Source organism: Myotis myotis, unplaced genomic scaffold (assembly GCF_014108235.1).
Source record: "Myotis myotis isolate mMyoMyo1 unplaced genomic scaffold, mMyoMyo1.p scaffold_m19_p_8, whole genome shotgun sequence".
In the NCBI taxonomy this organism is placed as follows: Eukaryota; Metazoa; Chordata; class Mammalia; order Chiroptera; family Vespertilionidae; genus Myotis; species Myotis myotis.
The window spans coordinates 46,301,437-46,329,338 of record NW_023416390.1 but is presented as its reverse complement, the minus strand read 5'-3'; the positions used below and the strand labels follow the sequence as shown (position 1 = coordinate 46,329,338).

Genomic DNA, 27,902 nt, shown 5'->3' with positions numbered 1-27,902 from the left:
GCACTAGACACCACCGACACTTTTCCTGTCCAGCGGAGAATGGGTAATGATAACGTTGGGAAAGAGGGCAGGGAGTGAGCTTCACTTCAAGGTGGGGCTTTGGTCCAGATGGGTTTGGGCAGGGAGGCCCTTTACAGATCCACTTCTATCACACTATACTAGTATAGGCAAGTCCGGGGTTCGGGGGTGTCTCTCTTCCCTCCCTAAAGCGCGAACCGCAAGCAGTTTCCTTGCTAGGTAGGGCCAAGCCCATCCCACCCCACAGGTTCCTCCTTGGAGCATTCTTAGCACCAAAAGACGGCCAATCCTCTCGGACTGGGGCTCCGAAGCCTTCATTAACCAAAGTCACATACACAACCCCACCCAACGGACCCTCCTGTCAAACAGCCATCGATGGAGCCCTTCCTCCCTCCGCTCCAGCCTCATCCAAGAAAACGCAGGCCCCCCGAGCTGGCTCCCCGCGCGCGTGGGCCAAAACCTCGGGGACATCCTGAAGGGCTCAGTCGATGGCCGTTCAAGTGAATAAGCCCGGGGTGAACTGCCTTATTCAGCCTCCCACAAATAAGGAAGGGACGCGGGAAGAGTTAAAAGGAAGTGGTGGGTACGGAATCACCCCGGCTCTGACTCGCAACAACTACGTGGATGGGTTGTTCGCGCGCTCTGCAAGCTGGGGCGCCGAGTCAGGGGCGCCCACCGCGCAGCGAGAGCTCTCAGCGGCCGGAGATCCCCGAGGAAGGACGGGTGTGTGTGTGAGGGCGGCTACCCGCCCCCTGGAGGCCCCACGACCCCGGCAGCCCCTCCTCCCGGGCGGAGACGCCTCCTAGAAGGCTACGCCCGCGATCCGCCGTGGCCAGTCCAGTTTCTGCGGCTGCGGCGGCGCGGGGCATGGGGTGCTGATGGCCATGGACGGCTACCGGGGCTTCCTGGGGCTGCTCGTTTCGGCGCTGCTGGTCGGCTTCCTGTCGGTCATCTTCACCCTCATCTGGGTCCTCCACTACCGCGAGGGGCTCGGCTGGGACGGGAGAGCGCCCGAGTTTAACTGGCACCCGGTGCTCGCGGTCACCGGCTTCATCTTCATCCAGGGCATCGGTACTGGCGCCTCCTGGGAGGCGGCGGGAAGGGGGCGCGGGCCGGGGTCCCCGACCGAGAGAGGGGCCGACGTGAGCGAGTTAGGAAGTGAGGGAGGATGCAGGGAGCGCAGAGGGCCAAGGAGGGGGGAGGCTCCCCGGAGGCGGGCGGTCGGGGGGAGGTCGGTGGTCGGCCCCCGCCGGGGGGTGGCCTGAGTGCGGGGCGCGGTCCCGCAGAGCCGGGACCGTGGCCGACGTGAGCGATCGCAGGAGCGGCGGCGCGGGCCCCGGGCGCGCGGGGCGGGGATCCGCTGCGAGACTCGTTTCGGGGGACGGCCGGGCGCAGCGGCGGCGCCAGGCTGAGCTGGCCCGGGCGCCGAGCGAACTTGGTTAACTCTTTGCAGGGAGTGGCTGGGGGGCACTTGAGGCGCCCCAGCGACACCCGGATCGGGAGCCGAGGAGACATGCCTGAGCGCCGTGAGCCCGGCCCGGGCAGTGCACACGCCGGGAAATCGCTCCCTGTGGACCCAATTCGCGCAGGCAGGAGCGCGAAGCCGCTCTTTAGGCGAGGCCTTCGCTGCACTTTCTGGGCTGCAGATTAGGGGAGCAAGGCCGGGGTCTGGAAGGGTGGAGATGCGAGGTTTGCCCCTTTACGGCTCAGCCCCGAGTTCAGGCGCTGGTCCCCTGGAGCCCTGTGCGTGCAGCGTCCGCTCTGGTTTCACTCCTCTTAGAGGAGTCAACCCATCGAGGCCGGGAAGCTGCCAGGACTCCAAAGGGTGTTTTCGCGGCCCGGCCTGCACTGTTCAGTTTGAGCCCAACTTGTTTATGTGGCTGCAGATGGAATACTTCCCCTTGAGGCTTCCTGTTGGGCGCTGACCACTAACTCGGGCGGAGATGCCAGCAGGGGGCCCGGCCTGCTTGGCTTCTGCCCAGGATGTCCCGGGGTTTTGGCCCACGCGCGCGGGGAGCCAGCTCGGGGCCTGCGTCCTCTTGGATGAGGCTGGAGCGGAGGGAGGAAGGGCTCCGTCGATGGCCGTTTGTTTAATTTTGGACGCATAATTGACCTATAGCATTATATTACTTTTAGGTCTCTATCATCATAATTCGATATATGCACATATAGCTAAATGGTCACCACAACAAATCTAGTTAGTGACCCATTATCACACAGGTATTTTTTTTTCTTGTGATGAGAACTTTTAAGATCTACTCTCTTAGCAGCTTTCAAATATACAGTATGCCATCCTTCACTATAGTCACCATGCTGTACCTGACATCCAGGACTGATTTATTTTATATCTGGAAATTGGTGCTTTTTCACCCCTTCACCATTTCCCCTGCCTACCTCTTCCTACCCTCCTCTGGCCGTTTATATTGTGGCCTAGTGCCTCCCAGGATGTCCTGCAGTTTCCTTCGGCAGTTGTTTTACCAGAGGGACCTCTAGCTAGTGGGACAAGTGCCATTTATTTGAAACCACTTTCCAAGCACTCTGCCTTGGCAGAGAAAATATTTAGAAAAAGGTAGAACGTGGTGCCCTGGGGTGATGAAGAGTGGAGGGGTTTGGAAACAGGTACCCTGTTCTTGGAAGCAGGCTGCCTTTTCTTCACCAATATTTAACTTTCCACAAACAAGCAAGCAAAGAAGTGCCCACCTCATTCCTACAGAAAAGATTTTCTGTTTAAAGCCGGTGCTGCAGCCTTGGGCAGGTGTGGCAGGCACTCTCCCACTCTGAGATGTAGTGGCCAGCATTACTAATGACCCAGCCATGGCCGGCATGCTTCCCTGGTGTGAGACTGGCACTGGAGTGTGAGTTATTTCAATGGATAATCCCAGTTATTTCTCATTGCACTAAAATGAGAAACACACACTCAAGTTTCAAAGCCGCTGTCATCAGAAGCGCTCTTCCTTCATGGTGGGTGGAGCCCTTAAGTTTGGCCAGAGCTGTCAACACCTCTGCTTGCTCCGAGCAGTAGGAACAGTTTCTTTATCTCTTCAGCCATGCCTTCAGAGCAGCTCCTAATACCAAGACATTTTCCAGAGGTTGTGGAGTATCTTTTCCTCATACTTAGTATTAATTGTATCCTGACTTACCAAAGAAGAGACCAAGTCGAAAACAAGTTTCCATTTAGCGAGCGCTTTCTGTGTGCCCGGGAAGTGCATTGTTTCCTCTATCAGAGCTAACTGAGTCACAGAGCACTTGAGTAACTTACCGATGGGAGTAGTGTGTTTTCCGTGGCCTTCTTTTCAAGGTTGATTTCTCTGCTTTTATGGCAATATGCTTATTTTCTGCAAAACATATTTTTTTTTAGAGAGGCAAAAGGCTTCATTTATTATATACCTTGGAACTCTTCATTCATATTAGAGTTCATTACTATTTTCCTAAAAGGATTTCTAGTTCTCTAAAATTTGGACTTTTTAAAATCTGCTTGTACTCACTTTGGGGCAAAAAAGTGTAAGTGGGTGTTTTGGAAATGTTCATCTGCTGCTCTTATGCAAACCTTGTTTTCTTACAGCTTAGTTGCTGTATTTGCATCAGTTTTGGAATGTTTGTCCTGTCAACATTACCCATCCTGTTCACTCTTTAGATTCCGGAATTGCAAAGCATTTAACCACACAATACATTTAATTGACATGAGCATAGCTTTTTCATACATAGAGGCACATGCATCGTACCTTCAAGTTCTCAGAAATCTTGGCTCACTTTTACCTCCTCGCACCCAACAGTAGGAAGGCTCCCGCGGAGAGACTAGGAATATAAATGGTTGACTGTATAGGCCAGGAGGGAAGCAGATACTACAGCCTAGCTGTGTTATAACACACTCTTCCCCTATGTGGCATAGCTTCAGGGAGAAAACTTTTAGGCTGTGCATATGTAATGTAATGATGCCCATGCTTTTGTGAGATTGGCTAAACCAGTGCTTCCAAGCTGGCCTCCAAGCAAGAGGATCACAGAGGGGAAGAGAGGGCACTTTTACTTTAGAAGAGGCTACTGTAGTCATCACACATGAGTGGCTGTAATGTTGCATTTTGTTACTAATTTACCGATGCTACAGAAATAATCACTCATTCTTTCAACAACTACTTATTGGACTACCATATGCCAGTTCTAGGCATCATCCTAGGAGCTGGGGATACAGCAGTGACCAAAATAATCATGTGTAACACATCCTTATTAGTTATGTTATAAAGAGTTCTGCATGCATTTATTTATAACAGAAATGGTGTCTGGGGTGCCTTGAATTGTCTTTTTAAAAAAATATATTTGATTGATTTTTTACAGAGAGGAAGCGAGAGGGATAGTTAGAAACATTGATGAGCTGCATCCTGCACACCCCCTACTGGGGATGTGCCTGCAACCAAGGTACATGCCCTTGACCGGAATCGAACCTGGGACCCTTCAGTCCGCAGGCCAACGCTCTATCCACTGAGCCAAACCAGTTAGGGCAAATTGTCTCTTTATACTCTGTGAAAACCCTTATTGCCCTTCCTCTCTCTGGAAATCAATTAAAAATAAATAAAAAATATTTCACATCTCTAATAATGGACATGACACAAGCATTTAGAGACGAGGAAGGAAAAGCTAAAGTACATACAGGCATTGCTCTAAGCATAAAATGCTTTACAAATGCAATATACAAACAGTAAACAGTATTTGAAACTATGTGAGAACAAGTACGAGTCCTTTGAAACACCTTTAAGAAGTAAGGTCTGAAGAAAGGAAGGCTTGCCTAGAGTTACAAAAAAAAAAAAATGTCTCTCCCCTCTCTCTCCAAGTATATTTTGGAAGACATTTGGTTTCTAAAATAAAGTACAGCAGACTATAGAATATCTAAAACCAAAATAAAAATTTAAACTGGTAGGAAATCTGGTGAGCATGAATGAGGAAGAGTTCCAAAGAGAACTTTAGAGGAGGCTTTGTGCTTCCCTGAGAGAAAGTTTCCCATGAAACAGGTATACTGCCAGGAAATCAGAGAAACAAACCTTGAAAGGCCGCAGCAGACTGAAACAAACGAACGCTCTCAGAGTGGCCGCTGACCTTTTAAAAGGTTCAACAGGTGGAATGTGCTCTTTAGTAAAACATAGAAAATTCAAGTTTATAAATTTAGCGCAAAGAAGTCTCAGCAATTCTATACTCCTTGTTTTTCCACTTGTAGAACTCTATTGTATAAACTGAAGGAAGAGAAATAGAATAGTATCATGATATCAAGTTGGTTTTGTGAGAGAACCTAACTACACTTAAGTAACATTTAAAAGAGTAACAAAAAGAAATGAAGAGTAGTTCTTAAAAGGCATTTGGAATATCCTATTAATGTATCTAAAAGTGACCAAATTTCAAGACCGGTTAAATATATTTGAAAGGGCTCTTGGGTAAAACCTGGCAAAGAAGATAATGGAGAAAGTGCCCCAAATACCTACTCCAAAACCAGCCTTGGGAACACAATTGGTAATAAAAACCTTTCAATATTAGGGAAATAAGTGTTTTTACAAAGTGTAACGAAACAATTCAAGGCAAACCAAAAATACAGTTTTTGTTATAAATAAATGCATATGGATCTGTTTATAATATAACTAATAAAAATGTTTTAGATATGGTTATTTTGTCCACTGTTGTATCCCCAGCAACTAGAGTGATGCCTAGAACTGGCATATGGTAAGCCAATAAGTAGTCGTTGAAAGAATGAATGATTATTTCTGTACCATCATTAAATTGTTAGTAATAAAATTCAACTTTACAGCCATTTATGTGTGGTGATAATAGTAGCCTTTAAAACAAGCATGTCAAACTCACGGCCCACAACAAATATTTTTGCAGCCCAGCCAATATAACGGTATGTAAGAAACATTTTAATAAAAATTTTGTGACTTAATTTTTATAATATCTTGTTAACATAATCTTTTTTTAATATATTTTTTATTTACTTAAGATATTACTTATGTGTCCTTATCCCCACGTTACCCACTACCCTCCCATCACCCCGCTCATGCCCTCACCCCCCTGTTGTCCGTGTCCATTGGTTAGGCCTATATGCTTGCATATAAGTCCTTTGGTTGATCTTTCCCCCTTACCTCCACCCTCCCCTATCTTCCCTCCAAGCCCTGACAGTCCAATCAATGCCTCTCCGTCTCTGGATCAGTCCTTGTTCATCAGTTTATGTTGTTCATTATATTCCACAAATGAGTGAGATCATGTGGTATTTATCCTTCTCTGACTGGCTTATTTCACTTAGCATAATGCTCTCCAGTTCCATCCATGCTGTGGCAAATGGTAAGAGTTCCTTTTTCTTCTTCCTCTTCTTAAAGAATACCTTTCAGCATTTTATATAATGCTGGTTTGGTGGTGATGAACTCCTTTAGCTTTTTCTTATCTGTGAATCTCTTTATCTGACCTTCAATTCTGAATGATAGCTTTGCTGGATAAAGTAATCTTGGTTGTAGGTTCTTGCTATTCATCACTTTGACTATTTCTTTTTTTTTTTTTTTTTTATAAATATATTTTATGGATTTTTTACAGAGAGGAAGGGAGAGAGATAGAGAGTTAGAAACATCGATGAGAGAGAAACATCGATCAGCTGCCTCCTGCACATCCCCCACTGGGGATATGCCCGCAACCCAGGTACATGCCCCCGACCGGAATCGAACCCGGGACCCTTCAGTCCGCAGGCCGACGCTCTGTCCACTGAGCCAAACCGGCCTCGGCACTTTGACTATTTCTTGCCACTTTCTTCTGGCCTGCATGGTTTCTGTTGAGAAATCAGCTGACAGTCGTATGGGTATTCCCTTGTAGGTAACTGACTTTTTTTCTCTTGCTGCTTTTAAGATTCTCTCTTTGTCTTTTGCTCTTGGCATTTTAATTATGATGTGTCTTGGTGTGGTCCTCTTTGGGTTCCTTTTGTTTGGGGTTCTCTGTGCTTCCTGAACTTGTAAGTCTATTTCTTTCACCAGGTAGGAGAAGTTTTCTGTCATTATTTCTTCAAATAGGTTTTCAATATCTTGCTCTCTCTCTTCTTCTGGCACCCCTATAATTCTGATGTTGGTACGCTTGAAGTTGTCCCAGAGGCTCCTTACACTATCTTCATATATTTGGATTCTTTTTTCTTTTTGCTTCTTTGGTTGGGTATTTTTTGTTTCTTCATATTTCAAATCTTTGACTTGATTCTTGGGATCCTCTTGTCTGCTGTTGGATCTCTGTATATTCTTTATTTCAGTCAGTGTATGCTTAATTTCTAGTTGGTCTTTTTTCATATCCTCCAGGGCCTCACTAAATTTATTGGCGATTTCCATAAAATTCTTGAAAAACCTTATAAACGTGGCCTTGAACTCTATATCCAGTCATTTGCTTTCCTCCATTTCTGTCATTTGTGACCTGTTTCTTTGTCCCCACATTTTTTATGCTTCCCTGTGTTAGTAGAGTGGTTTTGTGTGCTAGGTGTCCTGTAGGGCCCAGTGGCTCAGCCTCCCCAATTACCTGAGGTGGACACTCTTGGTGCACCCCCTTGTGGGCTTTGTGCACAGTCTTGTTGTAGTTATGCCTTGGTTGTTGTAGGATCACTGGGAGGAATTGACCTCCAGGCCAATTGGCAGTGAGAATCAGCTGTGTCTTCAGTGGGAGAACTTCTGTGCTGAAGACACCCTTCTGGGGCAAGACTTGCTTCAGTGGGGCTTTGGTGCTCACTGAGACTGCACCCTGAGTGTGTCCCTTATGGATCTGAGGAGTTGTAATCTGGATGGTCCCACTCTGGCCACTGGGTACACTGGCTCTTGGATCTCAGGAGGTGCTAATTTAGTCTCTGCCTGAGGTTACACAGCAGGAGCTACGAAAAGATCTGCAGATTCCCCTTCCTTTTTTGGAGTTTGGAGGTGCCCAGATGAGGCCCAGCTGTGAAGCAATGCAAGCTGCTGTGGGGCCTTGGGCCTTCTCTTGGAAGTTCTGGGTCTGTCTGGCCCAGCTGTAATTTGTTAGGTAATTTTCAGGTTGCAAAGGGCCAGGGCATTCCTATGCAAAAGCCTCTGCCGAAGCCTGGGTGGGGCAGGGTCTCAGGGAATGAAAGGGCGGAGCAAGCAGCTATGGCAGATCCTCAGCCCTGCCCTAAGGGGCCGCATGTCTCAGTGTCCCGATGATTGCTGCAAGCACCTCTGAGGGAAAGCCGCCCTCGAGTTCCGAGTTCTGCCCGCTGCCAGACAGTCCAGTTTCTCCCCGTATGAGTCCTGGGTCCCCAGAGACTTCCTGGAACTGGAGTTCAGAGCAGTCGGGAGCGTGTGACTCCCTCCCGATTCAAAAAGACAGCCGTGTCCTCAGGTACCGGCCCCTTTCCACGCGCGCTCGAGCCTCCGTACCTTTGCACTTTACTTCCGCAGCTCCTGACCCTCAGTGTGCTTTTCTCTTTCCTTGTAGTTGGTGAATTTCCACGCAGCCAGCCTTCCTGTAATTCTGGATGATGTCCGTTTTGTCTTTTTGTTGTATTTGTGAAGTTGTTGTAGGAGGCAGCAATTTCGGTGTTTACCTATGCCGCCATCTTGGTTTCTCCTATACATAATCTTATATAATAAAAGGATAATATGGAAATTGATCCTAACGGCGGAATGACCAGTCGCTATGATGTGCACTGACCACCAGGGGCCATAGCTCAACGCAGGAGCTATCTCCTGGTGGTCAGTGCTCTTCCACAAGGGGAGCACCGCTCAGCCAGAAGTTGGCTCATGGCTGGCCAGTGCAGTGCTAAAGATTCTGACTAACGGCTTAGGCCCGCTCCCAGTGCCTCCTGCACCCCCCTGACTGGGGATCAAGCCCGCAACCCAGGCATGTGCCCTTGACCAGAATCTAACCCGGGACCCTTCAGTCTGCAGGCCGACGCTTCATCCACTGAACCAAACCAGCTAGAGCATTTCATTTATTTTTAAATTTACTACAATAGCAGGTCCCACTACGAATACATTTTTTTAATATATTTTATTGATTTTTTACAGGGAGGAAGGGAGAGGGATAGAGAGTTAGAAACATCGATGAGAGAGAAACATCGATCAGCTGCCTCCTGCACACCCCCCACTGGGGATGTGCCTGCAACCCAGGTACATGCCCTTGACCGGATCGAACCTGGGACCCTTGAGTCTGCAGGCCGACGCTCTATCCACTGAGCCAAACCGGTTAGGGCGAATAATTTTTTTTTTTAAAGATGTTAAATGTGTTTCTCACATATACAGATGGTCCCCGACTTGTGGTGATTTGATTTAGGATTCTTCACTTTATGACGATGCAAAAGTGATACACATAATAAATTACATGAGATATTCATCACTTTATTATAAAACAGGTTTTGTGTTAGGTGGCTTTGTCCAACTATAGGCAAATGTAAGTGTTCTGAACATGGCTAAGGTAGGTTAGGCTAAGCTATGATGTTCGATGCGTCACGATATTTTCAACTGAGGATGGCTTTGCTGAGCTGTCACCCCAGCATAAGTCAAACATCTGTATGTGCTTATGTTTCCCTTCTTTTTCTGGTGGAAAATGGTCTGTCAACTAGGATCTCTAACAGAAAACTCTTGTTTCAGTCACAAGTAGCTATTTGATAGCTGTTCCCCTCCTCATGGGCTTATGAGACCTTTTTCTTCCTTCCCACTGAACCTCAGGAATGGTGTCTAGGGAAGTGCCAAGCCAAAGAAGCAAGAAATATTTAAATTCGGCTCTCCAGGCAGTTTTCTAAGTGTTGAGAATAGACTGTTGTTGAAGAATGCGGTCTGATTTGTTAAGGTTGCCCTTTTTTCCTGAAGTCCACCGCATTTTGGTTATTTATACATTTTTAAAGCACATGAACATCTTATGCAAGTGCGTTGTTTTGCGATTATCCTTCATGTATCCAGACAGCCTTTTGAAGCAAGTTCCACCATCCAGCAGAGCTTCTCTTTAGCCAGGATGGCTGCTGAGAATCCCGTGCCTCACTCAGGAAAGCCCCTCAGATTTCCACAAGCTGCCTAAGTAGTCGTTGAGACTAGTTGGCTATGGATTTGCAAGCTTACAGCAGTGTTTTTACACTTTGGAACTATTATGAATTCTTTAAAGCATACAGAAAATAATAAACAGCTTGCCATGTGCTCACCACCCAAAGTGAACAAATGTGAAGATTTTTGCCAACATGAAAATTTATAAGCAAGAGCTTAGAGCTGGTAGGAATAAAATGTAAGGCAGGACGGAGGGAAGAGGTTGGGGGTTGCACCCTAACCTGAGCTAGAAACTAAAAGAAGAGATAGAGCCCGGCTGGTGTGGCTCAGTGGTTGAGCATCAATCTATGAACCAGGAGGTTATGGTTCAATTTCCAGGTCAGGGCATATGCCTGGTTTGCAGGCTCCATCCCCAATAGAGGGCATGCAAGAGGCAGTTGATCAATGATTCATCATTGGTGTTTCTATCTCTCTCTCCCTCTCCCTTCCTCTCTGAAATAAATATATATATAGGGAGATAGAAACATCAATGATGAGAGAGAATCATCGATTGGCTGCCTCCTGCACACCCCCCACTGGGCATCAAGCCCACAACCTGGGCACGTGCCCCGACTGGGAATGAAACTGTGAACACCTGATTTTTAAACCTTATAAACTTGATTTGAAAACATTTGTTTACTCAAACAAATTCGTTACACACTAGCTTTCCTTCTCCAGCAGTAGCACAAATAAAGCATAATTTAATCTTTTATTTATGATTCGGGATAATAAATAAAACATATTGTCCTATTAGTCTAAGAGTCAGCTCTTAAGGGCTCTGCAGGAAAAGATGTGCTAGCCTCTGATACAAATGGGCCCAGACAATTACAGATTTTCAGTACCTGGAGGTCTTGTTTAGAGTTTTTCTCTTCTTAAAAAAAAAAGATTGATTCTATTCTCATCATTGAGGTTTCTCTCTCTCTCTCTCTCCCTTCCTCTCTGAAATCAAGAAAAAAAAAATATTTTTTTTAAATTAAAAAAAAAAAAATCAAGTTTCAGTACCCAATGGGGGTAGATCTCAGTTTTATGGAATATTTGACACATTTCCCTCGGATGCCTATAGGATTGAGAAGAGTTAAAAAGTTTTCACTGGGAACACAGTTGTCTTTGAATTTTTTGATAACTCTTTTCTTTAGGTAAACTTTTTATTGAAGAAAAGTACTTAAATCATAAATGATGTCTTTTTATAACATGAACACACTCATGAACCCAGATCATGAAACACTATTCCAAGTGCACCAGAATCCCCCCAGTAACCCTTGTAACTCCTCTCAGTCATGAGAATCACGCCTGATTTCAACATCAGAGATTAGTTTTGATTTTGGAAATTTTTGATGTAATATCATTCAAATTGGGGAGAAAAAGCTCTTGTGATTTACTCTTCATAACTTGCTTTTGAAGCAAACACATTTCTGAGTATTATCTATAAGATCTTCAAGTTCCCTCATCTGAGATTCCTTCCCCTGGGGTGGAGCCTGGTTGATATGATGATTGCGACACCTCATGTGGAAGCTTTAAAGAGGCTGACTTCACATCTGTCTTTGTGGTTTTAGACATGTTTCTGTCTGAAAATGGAATCCCTTACATTTTTATGATTTTATGAAGTTTCATATATTTAATTCATAAATATCTTTGGTGGGAAGAGGCTTTTATTTTTCTTGCTAGAATTAGGAAATCTACATGATACACTGCTGATGTAGTGGGATCCATCTTCCAAGGAAGCATTCTTTAAACTTTTTCAACCGACCATACATTTCCAGGTCTCTACATTTTCTCTGACATGGACTAAAGAGGTGGGGTGAGGCAGGTATTGTCTTCAGCACACAAAGTAGTTGCAAGCTGGCCGTGTAATCCACTATTTAAATCAGGACACTTAAAAAAACCACCTGTTTTAAAAATCTTCTTTGTTGAAATTTAATCTATATGCCAAAAAGTGTACATGTAAATGTATAGCTTGATGAATCTAGGTATGTAGCCAGCACCCAGACTGAGAAAGAGGATATTAACAGAAACCCCTGTGTATTCCCTTTCAATTGCTATAACTCTTCCTCACAAGGGCAACCACTAGCCTGACTTTCCTTATTGCATAGATGAGTCTTACCTGTGTTTATACTTCATATAAATTGACTCATACAAGACATACTTGTTCATATCTTGTTTCTTGGGATTGATCCATATTGTTGGGTGATGTTCTAGTTATAAATTATTTGTTTTCTTTGCTCTATTAAGTGATGTGAATGAATATATCACACTTTATTATTCATTCTATTGATGGGCATTTGGGGAGTTTCCAGGTTGGACCATTACAAATAGTGCTACTAATAATATCCTAGTGCATGTCTTTTGGTGAACGTGTTTCTTTGGGGTGTATACCTAGGAGTGGCATTGTTGGATTCTAAGGTATGCCTACGTGTGTAGCTGAAGTAGATACTGCTAAATTCCATAGTCTTTGTTCTCATTTAAGCTCCCATCAGCATAACATGAGAGTTTTGATTGTTTCACATCCGCTTCAGTATTCCGTATCGTCATTCAGACATGTGGTAAAGGTGTTCTCAGTTGATTTTAATTTGTATTTCTCTGTTGAATAATGAAGTTTATGTCTTTCTTATGTTTATTAGCCACTTGGATCTACTCTTTTGTCTTATTTAAATCTTTTTGCATATTTTTCTCATCCTTAGTCTGCCTTTTTCTTATCAAACTAAAACATTTTTAGAAAGAAACCAGGTCACAAGATTAAGAATTTAGTTTTGGATGTGTGAAGTCTGAGATATTTAGGAGGCATCTATATGGATGTCAAGAGGCTGTTGGATGATGTGGGTCTGGAGTTCAGAAGAAAGTTTTGGGCTGGAGATTAAAGTTCCGGAGTCCCTGCCATGTAGGTGGCACCTCAGTGAAAGAGTGAATGAGGTCACCCACAGCAAGAGCAGGAGGACAGCCCTGGGACTGAGCCTGGGGGCACCAAAGTTTGGTCACAAGTTGGGAGTAAAGAAGAAGCCAGCAAAAGAGCCCAAGAAAAACCATTGAAAGGTGGGAAGAAGGTAGAAGCAGAAACCAAGAGGAAAGGCTTCCATGGAAGGGAGTGTTCAGTGTGTCAAACTGTGTATTGTGCGGATTTAAAAAACACACACCCACATTCTGCCCCCCCTTGTCTCCCTGTAGCCATCATTGTATACAGACTGCCATGGACCTGGAAATGCAGCAAGCTCCTGATGAAATCCATCCACGCGGGGTTACACTTCGTTGCAGCCATTCTTGCCATTATTTCTCTGGTGGCTGTCTTTGATTTCCACAATACGCTGAAAATCCCCAATATGTACAGTCTACATAGCTGGATTGGACTGACAGCTGTCATACTCTTCATGTCACAGGTCAGTGTCTCAGTAAGTTTATAAACAAGGTGTAAAAAGTAAAGCAGTTCAGATACTGTAGATGTTTTCTATACATTAATATTTTGTTGGAAATCATCTTCTCATTCCCACTAGTCCTTGTTCCACTTGTTTCCATTATAAGTATTTCCCCTTGCGGAGGCTGGGGACCTGCAGTATTTACAGCCTGTGAGCCTGAATGTGAGATTCTAAATATGGGCATATGTATCTACAGGGAAATTGCCCACAGATCACATCTAGACTGGTGTTGCTGGGACTTCAAGTTTCATGTGCTGAATAAACTAGCACAGACAAGAGCTATAGATTTCCACATTCAGTCACATCTGTTTTCTAGGTTTAACTTTATGCATGAAAAGATGAATTTGTATCTCATTGATTCTTTGAGTTTGAAGACTCAGTGTTTATTTTATTTTTCCTCTGTCCTCGCTTACTAAAAATACATACTTTGGACAGCACTATATTTAAACATAAGTTAATGGAGAGTGATAGGGATTTGGCTGTTCTAGGTCACTAAAGAAAAGGTAAATTTTAAAAGTCCTTATGGTGTTAACCACTTTATTGAAAAATCTTTGTAAACTGTGTTGATTTACTTCCTTTCTTCAGTTAGTACAGTATACATTCAACTCCCTTATTTTGGACATCATTGTGAGCTACAGTTTTCTGTAGATAGAAAAGTAAGAAACTGGAGTGAATTTACAAAATATATGAATGTATGACCTCTGAAAAAAAAGGACCTCTTACCAGGCATTTATTTGTCACTTTTCTGCTTAAGGCTTTTTGAACGTTAATTAAAGTTAATTATATGACACTACTAATTATTATTTTTTAATATATTTTTTATTGATTAAGATATTACATATGTGTCCTTGTCCCCACGTTACCCTCTACCCCCCCCCCCCCCCGCTCATGCCCTCACCCCCCCGTTGTCCGTGTCCATTGGTTAGGCCTATATGCTTGCATGTAAGTCCTTTGGTTGATCTTTCCCCCTTACCCCCACCCTACCCTACCTTCCCTCCAAGGCCCGACAGTCCAATCAATGCCTCTCTGTCTCTGGATCAGTCCTTGTTCATCAGTTTATGTTGTTCATTATATTCCACAAATGAGTGAGATCATGTGGTATTTATCCGCTCTCCAGTTCCATCCATGCTGTGGCAAATGGTAAGAGTTCCTTTTCTTCTTCCTCTTCTTAAAGAATACCTTTCAGCATTTCATATAATGCTGGTTTGGTGGTGATGAACTCCTTTAGCTTTTTCTTATCCGTGAAGCTCTTTATCTGACCTTCTATTCTGAATGATAGCTTTGCTGGATAAAGTAATCTTGGTTGCAGGTTCTTGCTATTCATCACTTTGAATATTTCTTGCCACTCTCTTCTGGCCTGCATGGTTTCTGTTGAGAAATCAGCTGACAGTCGTATCGGTACTCCCTTGTAGGTAACTGACTTTTTTTCTCTTGCTGCTTTTAAGATTCTCTCTTTGTCTTTTGCTCTTGGCATTTTAATTATGATGTGTCTTGGTGTGGTCCTCTTTGGATTCCTTTTGCTTGGGGTTCTCTGCGCTTCCTGGACTTGTAAGTCTATTTCTTTTACCAGGTAGGAGAAGTTTTCTGTCATTATTTCTTCAAATAGGTTTTCAATATCTTGCTCTCTCTCTTCTTCTGGTACCCCTATAATTCTGATGTTGGTACGCTTGAAGTTGTCCTAGAGGCTCCTTACACTATGTTCATATTTTTGGAATCTCTTTTCTTTTTGCTTCTTTGGTTGGGTATTTTTTGTTTCTTCATATTTCAAATCTTTGACTTGATTCTTGGGATCCTCTTGTCTGCTGTTGGATTTCTGTAAATTATTCTTTATTTCAGTCAGTGTATGCTTAATTTCTAGTTGGTCCTTTTTCATGTCCCCCAGGGTCTCACTATACTTATTGAGGGACTCACTAAATTTATCGGTGGTTTCCATAAAATTCTTGAAAAACCTTATAAACGTGGCCTTGAACTCTATATCCAGTCGTTTGCTTTCCTCCATTTCTGCCATTTGTGACCTGTTTCTTTGTCTCCGCATTTTGGCTGCTTCCCTGTGTTGCCCAAGAGTGGCTTTGTGTGCTAGGTGTCCTGTAGGGCCCAGTGGCTCAGCCTCCCCAGTTACCTGAGGTGGACACTCTTGGTGCACCCCCTTGTGGGCTTTGTGCACAGTCTTGTTGTAGTTATGCCTTGGTTGTTGTAGGATCACTGGGAGGAATTGACCTCCAGGCCAATTGGCAGTGAGAATCAGCTGTGTCTTCAGTGGGAGAACTTCTGTGCTGAAGACACCCTTCTGGGGCAAGACTTGCTTCAGTGGGGCTTTGGTGCTCAGTGAGTCTGCCCCCTGAGTGTGTCCCTTATGGATCTGAGGAGTTGTAATCTGGATGGTCCCACTCTGGCCACTGGGTACACTGGCTCTTGGATCTAAGGAGGTGCTAATTTAGTCTCTGCCTGAGGTTACACAGCAGGAGCTACGAAGAGAACTGCAGATTCCCCTTCCTTTTTTGGAGTTTGGAGGTGCCCAGATGAGGCCCAGCTGTGAAGCAATGCAAGCTGCTGTGGGGCCTTGGGCCTTCTCTTGGAAGTTCTGGGTCTGTCTGGCCTGGCTGCAGTTAGGTAATTATCAGGTTGCAAAGGGCCAGGGCATTCCTATGCAAAAGCCTCTGCCGCAGCCTGGGTGGGGCGGGGTCTCAAGGAATCAAAGGGCGGAGCAAGCAGCTATGGCGGATCCTTAGCCCTGCCCTAAGGAGTCGCACGTCTCAGTGTCCCGGTAACAGCTGCAAGCACCTCTGAGGGAAAGCCACCCTCAAGTTCGCCCGCTGCCAGACAGTCCAGTTTCTCCCCGTATGAGTCCTGGGTCCCCAGAGACTTCCCGGAACCGGAGTTCAGAGCCGCTGGGAGCTTGTGACTCCCTCTGGATTCAAAAAGACAGCCGTGTCCTCAGGTGCCAGCCCCTTTCCGTGGGCGCGAGCCCCCGTACCTCTGCACTTTACTTCCGCAGCTCCCCTGGCTCTCAGTGTGCTTTTCTTTCCTTCTAGTTGTAGAATTTACACTCAGCCAGCCTTCCTTTAGTTCTGGATGATGTCCGTTTTGTGTTTTTGTTGTATTTTTCACTTGTTGTGGGAGGCAGCAATTTCCCGGTGTTTATCTATGCCGCCATCTTAGTTTTCCGACACTATTAATTATTTAAGGTTGCATTACCATGCCCAGAGGTAGGGACTGGGGAGTGGAAAGGTGCCAGACAGGAGAGGAGCACAGAGGAAACCCTACAGCAAACATGATCTTCCTGGTCAGGAAGAAGCAAGGAAAATATCTCAAAGTGGATGGATGACAACTGCAGGGAACATTGACCTGGAGACAGTTGCTTTGGGGAACCTCTTCACCTCCTGTCATTTCCTTAGGACTTTTTTCAGCTGCCTCTTCCGCTTGCAGTGGTTGGTTCGCCTGGCGTTGCTCCACTTCCTTTGCGCCACCTCAGAATTCCAGAGCCCGAGCCCTGTGGGGAGCATCGACTCACCTCACACAGCCCTTTAGTGACATAGCCTTCAAGGTGCTGAGGATGCACAGGTTACACAGTCAGTGGCTCTTGGTTCTGTTTCCATGATGTCCCCATGATCACTCAGCTCGTGTTTGAGCATTCGCAGCGGAGGGCTGTATTTCTGAGGACCAGCGTGGAAATTACCCAAACTCTTTGTAGCTTCGCCGTGAAAGGGTTCTGTACTCCTGAGCACGGTAGCTAAATAAATGCCTTTACTGAGTTAGTTATATGACAAGGCATTGTTTGAACATCTGGAAAGATGTGCATTATTTTTCTTTTTATTTTCTGAATTTTCTAAACACATAAGCATTCCTTGTATAGTAGTAGTAGTAGTAGTAGTAGGAGTAGGAGTAGGAGTAGGAGTAGGAGTAGTAAACTTTTAAAGCTAAAAAGCTTTTCAGGGTCAGCTTTAGCTCAAGCGGTTACTTCGGCCTCTGCTTCTTGCGGACACATAAAAAGCTTTTCATACCAGATATGCCTCCTCATTATTAAATTTATGCTTGTAAATCTGGATGATTTTTCTAAAAATTAATTTATACTCTGCTCTATATCTTAATATGTAAAATTAAGAAATATTTAGGGATTAGCAAAAAAAGAATACTTATTCTAAAATCTATGGGTCTTAGCTAAAATGGTTCTCAGAGAAATATAGGCTTAAATGCTTTTTTTTTTTTTTTTTGGAAAGAAAACTTAAAATACATAAACTAAGTATTCACTTAAGAAACTAAAAAGAATAGCAAAATAAACCAAGAAAAGAAAAATAAAGATCCAAAAAAAAGCCATGAACAGTTGTGTTAGTGTTTACTATTGCTGCCGGAACAAATTACCACAAATTTAGTGGCTTAAAACAACACCAATTTATTACCTCACAGTTTCTGTATATCAGAAGTCCAGATTGGCTTGTCTGTTTTCTCTGCTTTGGGTCTCGCAAGGCCAAAATTAAGGTGTCAGCTGGCCTGGGCTCTTACAGGTGGACTTTGGGGGTACAATCAGCTTGCAAGCTAATTCAGGTTATTGGCAGAGTCCACTCCCTTGCGGCTGTGGGACTGAGATACCTGGTTCCTTGCTGACTGTTGGCTGAGGGTTGTCCTCAGTTCCTATAGTCCTCTCTGTGTTCCCCTCCATTAGCAATGGTTCACTTACTCTTTGACCTAGCAATGGCACATTTGGTGGGGAGCAGAAATAACATATTGTCTGAACCGTGTCCAGCACAGCCAGGAGGGAACCTGAGAAGGGGCGGTGAAGGATTAAAGAAGACAGACAAGAGAATACAGTTGGGGCTAGGTAGGATCACTGTGCCTGGATGAGGCAACAGTGACACAGCCTGTAAGCCAAGCTTTATTTTATAGTCAGATCACACAAAGCAAAACAAGGTGAGTGGTCAACATGTTTACAATCTTCTTGTGAGTTTCAAATCTATTTTGTTACTCAAGCCTTGTTTTGGTAGCACTTGCTGCACCTCCCACAGCCCATTAGCTACCCAGGAACAAGGGAGACCTATACGGTCAAGCTTAATTGTGCTAGGAGGGCTCTGCCCTCCAAGCTGGGACTTGTAGGTGGCTCTGCCACAGGTCAGTCTGAGGCTTGACCCTATAGCTGCTCCCTACCATCATGATATAAGGAACTCTAAGAAGGGTGTTTAGCCAAAACCGGTTTGGCTCAGTGGATAGAGCGTCGGCCTGCGGACTGAGAGGTCCCAGGTTTGATTCCGGTCAAGGGCATGTACCTGGGTTGCGGGCACATCCCCAGTAGGAGATGTGCAGGAGGCAGCTGATCGATGATTCTCTCTCATCGATGTTTCTAACTCTCTATCTCTCTCCCTTCCTCTCTGTAAAAAATCAATAAAATACATATTTTTTTTTTTAAAAAAAGAAGGGTGTTTAGTGTAGCATTGTTCGTATAGGCAAGAAGCGGGAAGCAAAATAAATGTCCAAATAAAGGAATGAATGGTTAAATCATTTGTGGTAAATCCATATTGTTGGCAATTATACAGCTGTTACAAAGAATGTAGTTATATCTACTGATCAGCAGTAAAATCCATGGTATGCATTTCAGTGTAAACAATACTAAAGAGTAATGTGTGTAGAAAATGGGAGAGGGGAGGAAAAAAGCATATATGTATAGATGTTCAAAGAAAGGTATGGGAACATATACCTAACTGCTATAACTGTGGGGGTGGGTAGGGTTGGTTGGGGGATTATTAATTTTTAAACTATATCTTGTTTGACTTGAATGTGTAGCTCTTTTGTTTGAAACAGAAGTAAGCCACATATGTTACGTACAAATCACACATACATGACTTTTTAAGCTAAATTAAGCAAACAGCATCTCCTCACCACAGTTGTGAGCACTCGAGTCGTGCTTGGTGTCTTCTGGCTGTTCCTTCAGGAGCCAGGTGAATGGCTTCCTGTTCCTGTTGTGGAAAAAATGACGACATTCCAGCTTTATTTTTGTTGTTATTGCCTAAAAGCTGTTTTTAAGTATTTGCATTGCTTGTCCATAGAAGTGACAGAACAGATCACTCAGGAAGAAATTAAATGAAAAAACATTTCCTTTCCCAGTGGAAAGAAACCAATTCTAAACTTGCTTTCTTCACCTTTGATAGGAGCCCAGCTCTGTCCTTATTACGATTCACGAAGATTCCTGCCTCCACATCCTTAGTTGAAAAAATACACGAGCCATAAAAATACAGCTTTGACAGAGATGTGTTTCTACCAGATTTGTTAGGTTAAGAGTAAAAAGGGGAAGTGGTTTCTCTTTCTGAACTAGAAGAGTTCCAAGTGGAGGTTCTCCTAGCTGCCCCTGTGGGTGGAGAGCTGCAGCCTGCTTGTGGCTCGCTTACGCCCACACTGCTGTGCACTTCACTCACAAAGTCTGTTGTGTCCTTTGAGGAAGGAGGGAAGGTGAGGCAGGCAGGAAAACAAGACAAGCAATACACTTCCTCCTGTGTATCTATGGGTCATAAAGCCTTTCCAGTGTAGAATTCTTTTCTATTTGTAAGATCTAGCCACTTTTTAAAAATAACAAACTCTTGTCCTAATCAGTGGTCGGCAAACTCATTAGTCAACAGAGCCAAATATCAACAGTACAATGATTGAAATTTCTTTTGAGAGCCAAATTTTTTAAACTTAAATTATATAGGTAGGTACATTGTTATTAACTCAATTAGGGTACTCCTAAGGCTTAGGAAGAGCCACACTCAAGGGGCCAAAGAGCCGCACGTGGCTGTTGAGCCGCAGTTTGCCAACCACGGTCCTAGGTGGTTTGTTCAGTGGTTAGAGTGTTGGCCCATAGACTGAAGGGTCGCAGGTTTGATTCTGGTCAAGGGCACATACCTTGGTTGCAGGCTCCATTCCCCAAGTCTGACTCTTCCCCTCCCTTCCACTTTCTCTAAAAATTAATGGTAAAATATCATCAAGTGAGGATTCAACAAAACACCTCTTGTATGTATATTGAAATTATGTATCATAATAAAATTGATTTTCGTGATTCCACCATCAACCTAATTTGGAAAACATAGAATCCCGACCCACCTTGACCCCACATCTCTCCACCTATCCCAACCCATGAAGGTAACCATTTTCCTGAAGTTTTTTTTTCTTTTCTCACTCTCTGTTTTTTTTTTTATAATTTTATCACATACTGTGAATCCCTAAACAACATATCGGTTAGTTTTCCTTTAACTTTTAAAAGTCTCATAATATATGTAGCCTAATGTAACTATGTTTTAATTCTTTTGCAACCTTTCTTTTCATTGTACTGATTCAACTATCTTGTTTCCTCTAGTTCATTCATTTTTACTTTTGTGTTCCATTATATAACTATACCACAAATTTACTTACTCATTCTCATGCTATTAGACATTTGGGTTATTTTCAATTATTCTCTGTGACATTAGACATTCAGATACACATTTCCTGGCTCTCATATACAAAGGTTTCTCTGGATGTATACTTAGGAGTGGAATTATAGACAGAGCCTAAAAAAAAAAAAATGCTAAATTGTTTTCAAAAGTGGTTGATCCCAATTATGTTCCTGCCAGCAGGGTCTAAGAATTCCCATATGGCACTTCCCTGTCAACATGCATCCTCTTCAAATGCCCCCGCCCCCCAGGTTTAAACCTCCTTTGTTGACATAAAAGTATTACTCTTGTGTTCAAATGCTTTAACTATTGTAAGCTAGTGGATATAAAATGATGTCTTCTTGTGGTTTTAATGTTTATTTCACCGATTACTTGTTTCTCTTCTAAGAAACACCTGTCCGTGTCTTTTGCCCATTAAAAAAGAAAAGTTTCTTTTTCCTTTTCTTAAACATTTGTAGTTCTGTTTCAAATTCCTTTTATATGTATTGCATATGTCTTCCAATTTGAAGCTTGTATTTTCCTCTTTTGTTAGTATTTTTAAAATCAATTCTCAATTTTAATAAAACAGGAATCATGTTTTCTTTTAAGGTTATTATGTTTTATTTCGGTGACTTGTTTATGAAAACCTTCTCTACCATGAACTCAAAATGGGTTCTCAGGTTCTACTCCAGACCTGCTGGGTCAGAAACTGTGGGGTGGGGCCCAGAAAAATGTGCTTTCACAGGCCCTCCTGGTGACTCAGATGCACACTAATGTTTGAGAACCACTGGCTATCAAGAGTCTTAAAGTTTTAGCTTTGATATTTAAGTACTTAATTCATCTGGAATTAGCTTAGTGTATGATGTGATGCTGTGATCCAACTTGGTGGGTTTTTTTTTTCCATATGGGTAAGCTGTTTCCCCAGCACCATTTATTGAATTGTCCTTGTCCTTGCTACTTACCTGCAATGTTCATGTGGCCTTGTTAATGTAACGATAGCAAAAAAACTGGAAACAAGAACACGCATAAAGAACTGAATCAATTATGTTACATCCTCAAAATAGAATATTAGCCTTTATAAAGAATAAACTAGATAATCATGTGTTGCTATGAAAAGATATCCAAGAACACAATATGCAAAACAAATATGCGTGCGCGTGTGCACACACGCACATGCGCGCGCACACACGTTTGTTTATATAGGCACAGAAATTTTCTGGAAGGATGCTTTAGAACAGTGGTTCTCAACCTTCCTAATGCTGCGACCCTTTAATGCAGTTCCTCATGTTGTGGTGACCCCCAACCATAAAATTATTTTCGTTGCTACTTCATAACTGTAATTTTGCTACTGTTATGAATCGTAATGTAAAATCTGATATGCAGGATGTATTTTCATTGTTACAAATTGAACACAATTAAAGCATAGTGATTAACCACAAAACAATATGTAATTATATATGTGTTTTCCAATGGTCTTAGGCAACCCCTGTGAAAGGGTCATTCTACCCCCAAAGGGGTCGCGATCCACAGGTTGAGAACCACTGCTTTAGAAGATGATGTTAGATGTTACCTTGGATTAGTGGAACTGGAGTGGGAAAACTTTTCATTTTATGTCCTTAGTTCTATATGAAATATTTTCTCATTTTGCACAGATTGCTTTTAAATAATAATGTTAAATTTCTATAGTTAAAACTTAAAATTAAATGATAACCATTGTACTTTTTGATGTTTAGCTTCTCCTAGGTTTTTTCATCTTTCTGCTTCCTTGGGCTCCACTTTCTCTCCGAGCATTTCTCATGCCCCTACATACTTATTCTGGACTTGTCATCTTTGGAACAGTGATTGCAACAGCCCTTATGGGAGTGACTGAGAAACTGATATTTGCCCTGTAAGTGACGTAGTTTCCCTAATTGTATACTTAAGCTATAAGTGGAAAATACTTATTCATTGGGAAAAGGTAATCAAATATAACAAAATTTTAAAAATATTACAACATCAAAAATTTTAAATATTTATTCTTAAAAACATTTATTATATAATACAATATAACATTATATATAAATACAGGTTATTATATTATACAGTATAATACTACTTAATGCTTGAAGAAGGACCAAAAATCCAATAAGTTGTATTACTCTTTTTTTTTAAATATATTTTTTATTGATTTTTTACAGAGAGGAAGGGAGAGGGATAGAGAGTTAGAAACATCGATGAGAGAGAAACATCGATCAGCTGCCTCCTGAACACCCCCACTGGGGATGTACCCGCAACCAAGGTACATGCCCTTGACCGGAATCGAACCTGGGACCCTTCAGTCCGCAGGCCAACGCTCTATCCACTGAGCCTAACTGGCTAGGGCAAGGTGTACTACTCTTAAAACAACTATTGAAATTATGCATGCCCTTACAATATTTTTGATGTGCATGTTTTTATTGATTGTAATTATGGTGTATGTACATTTTTGTATCATCCCTTTTTCATTTTTTAAGTGATACAGGTGCTCCAGAAGCTATATTATTTTTATACTAAAGTTGTTGTGTTTTTTTTAACAATATCATACTATTCCACTGAGTGAATGATTGCATAAATTTCCCCTTACTATCAAGCTTTAAGGGAATTGACACTGAAGCTGTACCAGTGTGCATTTTCAGCAGATAAATTCAAAACTGTTTGGCATGTTGCTGTCTCACTCTGTTTGTAAGTGGACTGACTCTCGCTCTCTCTTTTATTTTTTTGTTAGGAAAACACCTGGCTATGATACATTCCCACCAGAAGGTGTTTTTGCGAATACCCTGGGCCTTCTGATTCTGGTGTTTGGGGCCCTCGTGTTTTGGATAGTCACCAGACCACAGTGGAAACGTCCTAAAGAACCAGCTTCTCTCCGTCTTCAGCCAAACGGAGGCACTCCAGAGGGAGTGGAAGGCTCCATGGCAATCAACTTTGGCAACACGGACAAATCAGATTCAGAGTTAAACAATGAAGCAGCAGCCAGGAAAAGAAACGTTGCCCTTGATGAGAGTGGTCAGAAGTCCACCATGTAAGAGGTAGAGGTGTAGTCATGTAACTTCGCTTTTAAAAACTAGCCCTACAGTTTAGCGTCCCCTATTTAGCCATAAGATGATTGAGCTCCATAGCGTTTATATTGTTTTAATCATAAAGTAGGATTTCTTGAAAGAGTTGGTACTGATCGAGGCCTGTGAACTTACCTGCATTGGAAAGGAGATGGTCAGTGTAAATGATAGCAGCTATAAACTGTGGTTCTGTTACCTCTTGTTGAGGACCAACGCATCCTGTGCCTTGCAGAGCGCAGATGCTCACACTGCATCTGTCAGTTGGTAAATCTGATAAAGCGGCAGCCCTGGAAGTTCTTCCAAAGCTCAACTTAGTCCCAAGGCTTCCCTGGGGTTTGGCATATTTTATGATCCGGATTCCAAACCCAATTAAATCAAGAATGTGCCTGAATTCTTAGGCAGCACCAACTGCTCTACAAACCTCACAGAGCACTTTTTCTCCAGTTTCTGTTTTTATTTATTTTTTTTTTTTTAAGTAGTTGCATGGCACTTACTCTGTGCCAGGCGCTATTCTAAGCACTTTATAGAAATTAGCTCATTCGATCTCCAGACAAACCTTATGAGGTAGGGACTATGATTATCTTCATTTTACAGATGAAAGATCTGAAGCTTGACCTGGTTAGTAACTTGCCCCAACGTCATAAGTGGTGGAACCAAGATTCAAAACCTGCCAGTCTGGCTCCTCAGTCCATGAGTCCCACCACGTCACCATGCCATTTTTTTCTGTTTTATACTAACCTGCACCTACTTTGACCCTCCCCTGAATAAATTTCTGTTGCTGGAGTGCAGTGGCATGGTTAATGGTTACCTTCTGGCTCTTTTTGCCAAAATTCCTCAGATAACCAAGGAAAAGGGCCTGGAAATAGGTCCTGGGCGCCCTTCCACGGTCAACAAGCCATGGTTTACCTTGATGCCTCTTTGTTCTTAAAATTGTGTCTTGATGACAAAGCAAGTTTGGGCAAGAACATCTGTAGCTTTCAAGATAATCAATTGAGATTTTTGTTCTTTACGATCTTAGCTGCTGGACAGTTTCAGTTTGAAGATGGGAGAGAGAGACTGACCTCAGGGTCTGCTGTTCATGGGGGCAGCAGCTGGGGTCCTTCCAGACTTGCCTGGAATTTTAGGGGATACCTTGAGCTTTGTGTTCTCAGTCGTGAATTGCGACCCAGAGGTGACAACTTTCATGCATGGAGACCTCTCGGGGTTAATTTAAACTAAAACCTAGAGCCGTGTCTATGCTGAAGTGATGGTTTTCATTTGCGGGTCGATTTTCGGTTTCCCTGCAATGCTAAACTGGAGCACTTTAAGAAGGATAAAAACCTTACAGTTTTACAGCAAATACACTTGACTTTTTTAGTGCTTAGTGGATTTCCTCTTAGGATAGCTGGTAATTACTTCTATAGATTGAATATTGAATACACTCCACCACATCCCTTAAGCTTCATGGATAACCATTCAAAATCCCCTCTCTGAAACACTGTTTTCTTATGTAATTCTATTTCCAAAATTGGTAATAGTGTCAGTTTGATATCGGTAGAGCAGGCTAGGTAAGAGGAACTCCATTGCCACACACAGACATTTGATAAATGGATACTTCATTACATGGAGCGGTACAGAATTCCAGGAGTTTTAGAGGGGAAGGGTCAATGAGAACCTCAAAAGTTGAAACTGCCATTCCATTTTACATAGGCCAAGAAAGAGGTAATTAGTGAAAAGTTAATTATGGGTTTGGTACTAGAACATTCTGCTCCATTGCAAACTATTTGAGCACCCCTCATCTCAGCCCTTTCTTTTGTCTTTCTTTCTGGCTAATATGAGGGTAATCTTACAGATATTATAGGAGCTTCTTTCCGTTCTTTCTCAGCCTTTATGAAAACAATGCATGGCAAAATATACCTAGAAAAACTTTCTCTTTGAGACTTTTTTTAATGGGCTTCCTATTCTAAAGATAATTGCACCTTTATCTTTCAAAAGCTAATATTTTCTACCTAAAGCATCTCCCCCAAAAATATCTCATTAAAAAGCCCACAAGAAAGAATAGGGGAGAAGAAAGCCTTAGGTATCAATTCCAAAACAGTGACTGAGATCCCTACTAACAATTATAGCTTCTGTCATCTGCAGAGATAATCTGGCTTGGTTTACCCCTAATCTAATTTCAGGGGGGAAAGTTTTATTTTAACACTCATCTAAATCCACACTAACGCCTTTTCTCTTGAAGGGTTTATTGAGAAGCTCAAATGAATATACGTTTTGATTTAATGTTATCAAGTGTGCAGCTTCTTATGCTCCTTGTGTCAAACTGAGTCCACCTTCCAAGGGACTTTTCTTTCTTCTCTTTGTGTGGTTACATTTGAGCTGTGATGGTGAGAAACAGCATTGCAGGACTTACATCAAATGACAAAGGAGGCAATTGCATCTTTTAAGGGATACTGACGAGTGGTGTATGTTTTCTAAAGGACAAAGTAAAGAGGGTGTCTTGTTTTTAATTAGGGTCTTTCCCAGCCGAGTTGGAAATTCCAGTGCAATACTGGTTGACCGCAGCTGCCAAATCTAAAAGCTCAAAGATGAAGTAGAGCTTCCTGCTAGTTTTATTGCAACATGATAGAATTTTTCTCTTAGAAAGTCCTTTTTTCAGGTTTACAACAGAAAACTGTAACTGCTATGTCTTAGAGCTACACATAGGAAAGTAGAGAAGAAAGAAAACTATTACTCTTTATTCCTATAAGGTACCTGGAAAAATATCTGTGTGTGTGAATTTGTCTTTCTATCTCAACACATTTATGGGAAAATATTAAATAACTTGAGTATTTTTAAATTTTGTAGAAAAAATATGCACCTATTTTTTTCTTGACTTGGCTTTATATAGTAATAAAAGTTATTTTGGAACTTATTTGTCTGTGTTATCAATTCGTTTAGGCTAGTTACGTGTAGGCATGGTTCTGAGTTTCTTTCCCATGGAAAATTTTGTAAAGTTTCTTTATTGAAAACGCTGCCAGGTTTCTCTCTAAAGTGTACTCTGGGTGCCATACCTTTTGCATTCCTAGAAGGATTAGAAGCCTCGCAAACCTGGCGTGGTCTCCTCCACACGGGATCTTAACTGGAGCCATGCTCTGTGGTGTGAAAGGCAGCCTGAAATGTGAGCACCCCAGCAGGCACAGTTCCAGTTGGAAAAGCTTGGAAGAATAACCTATTTAAAGTGCTGGTTATTACAATGTTATTAGTTCTATGTTACTAGTTCCTTGTCCTCAAGAAAGTACATAATTAGTAATGAACACATTGCTGAGGTTTTTATTTTCTAAATAAGAAAGATCATTCACATCTAACTAGTGCCAATGCTCATCCGATCTTAATTTCTCCTCTCATTTAGTCTTTTTTTCACCTACTTTTTGTCTTCTGGGAAATGTTAATGGTATCTCATGTAATAACACCATAATATATGTCCTATTATTCCTTAGAGCTAAAGTATTGTGAATGAATTGAGTTCTAATGTTACACTAGAGGCCTGATGCATGAAATTTGTGCAAGAGTAAGCCTTTGCAGCTGCAGTGTCTGCCTTGATCCCTCCCTCACAGCCGTGGTGGTGCCTCGATCCCTTGGCAGCAGCCCTGGCTTCGTCTGGAAGGTGGTCCGGAAGGACATCAGGTCTAATCAGCATAATATGCTTTCATTATTATAGATCCTATTTTGTCACTGATTTATATATTTAACCTCAGGGGCATGTATTTCATTTCAGATTGATCTTAATTGGAAAGTACTTTGGACACTTTATAAATATATGGCTCCAGTACATTACCATGTAATTTTACATGTATTAGCTCATTTAACTCCATTTTCAGTTGTACCAGTGCCCACTATGCCCTCACCCCTCTAAGGCAGCTGTGTTTTACTGACTCCATGTTACCTACATCTCGGCCACAATTGACTGAAAAACGTGGGAGAGAACATGTCACCTGTATACAGCCTCACCATAGCTGGGGAGGTGGGCGGCAGGAAAAGAAGATGTCCTTTAAT

The 27,902-nt window shown here is 42.6% G+C and overlaps 1 protein-coding gene across 1 annotated transcript; it reads left to right on the top strand.

The window, feature by feature from the left end:
- The first annotated feature begins 815 nt into the window (after window positions 1–815).
- On the top strand, window positions 816–26,781 carry LOC118661599 (cytochrome b reductase 1). Its single transcript, XM_036319804.1, has 4 exons — window positions 816–1,089; window positions 13,200–13,408; window positions 22,551–22,705; window positions 23,561–26,781. Exons 1-4 carry the CDS (start codon window positions 897–899, stop codon window positions 23,859–23,861), a joined length of 858 nt encoding a protein of 285 aa, XP_036175697.1. The 5' UTR covers window positions 816–896; the 3' UTR covers window positions 23,862–26,781.
- The last annotated feature ends 1,121 nt before the right edge of the window (window positions 26,782–27,902 follow it).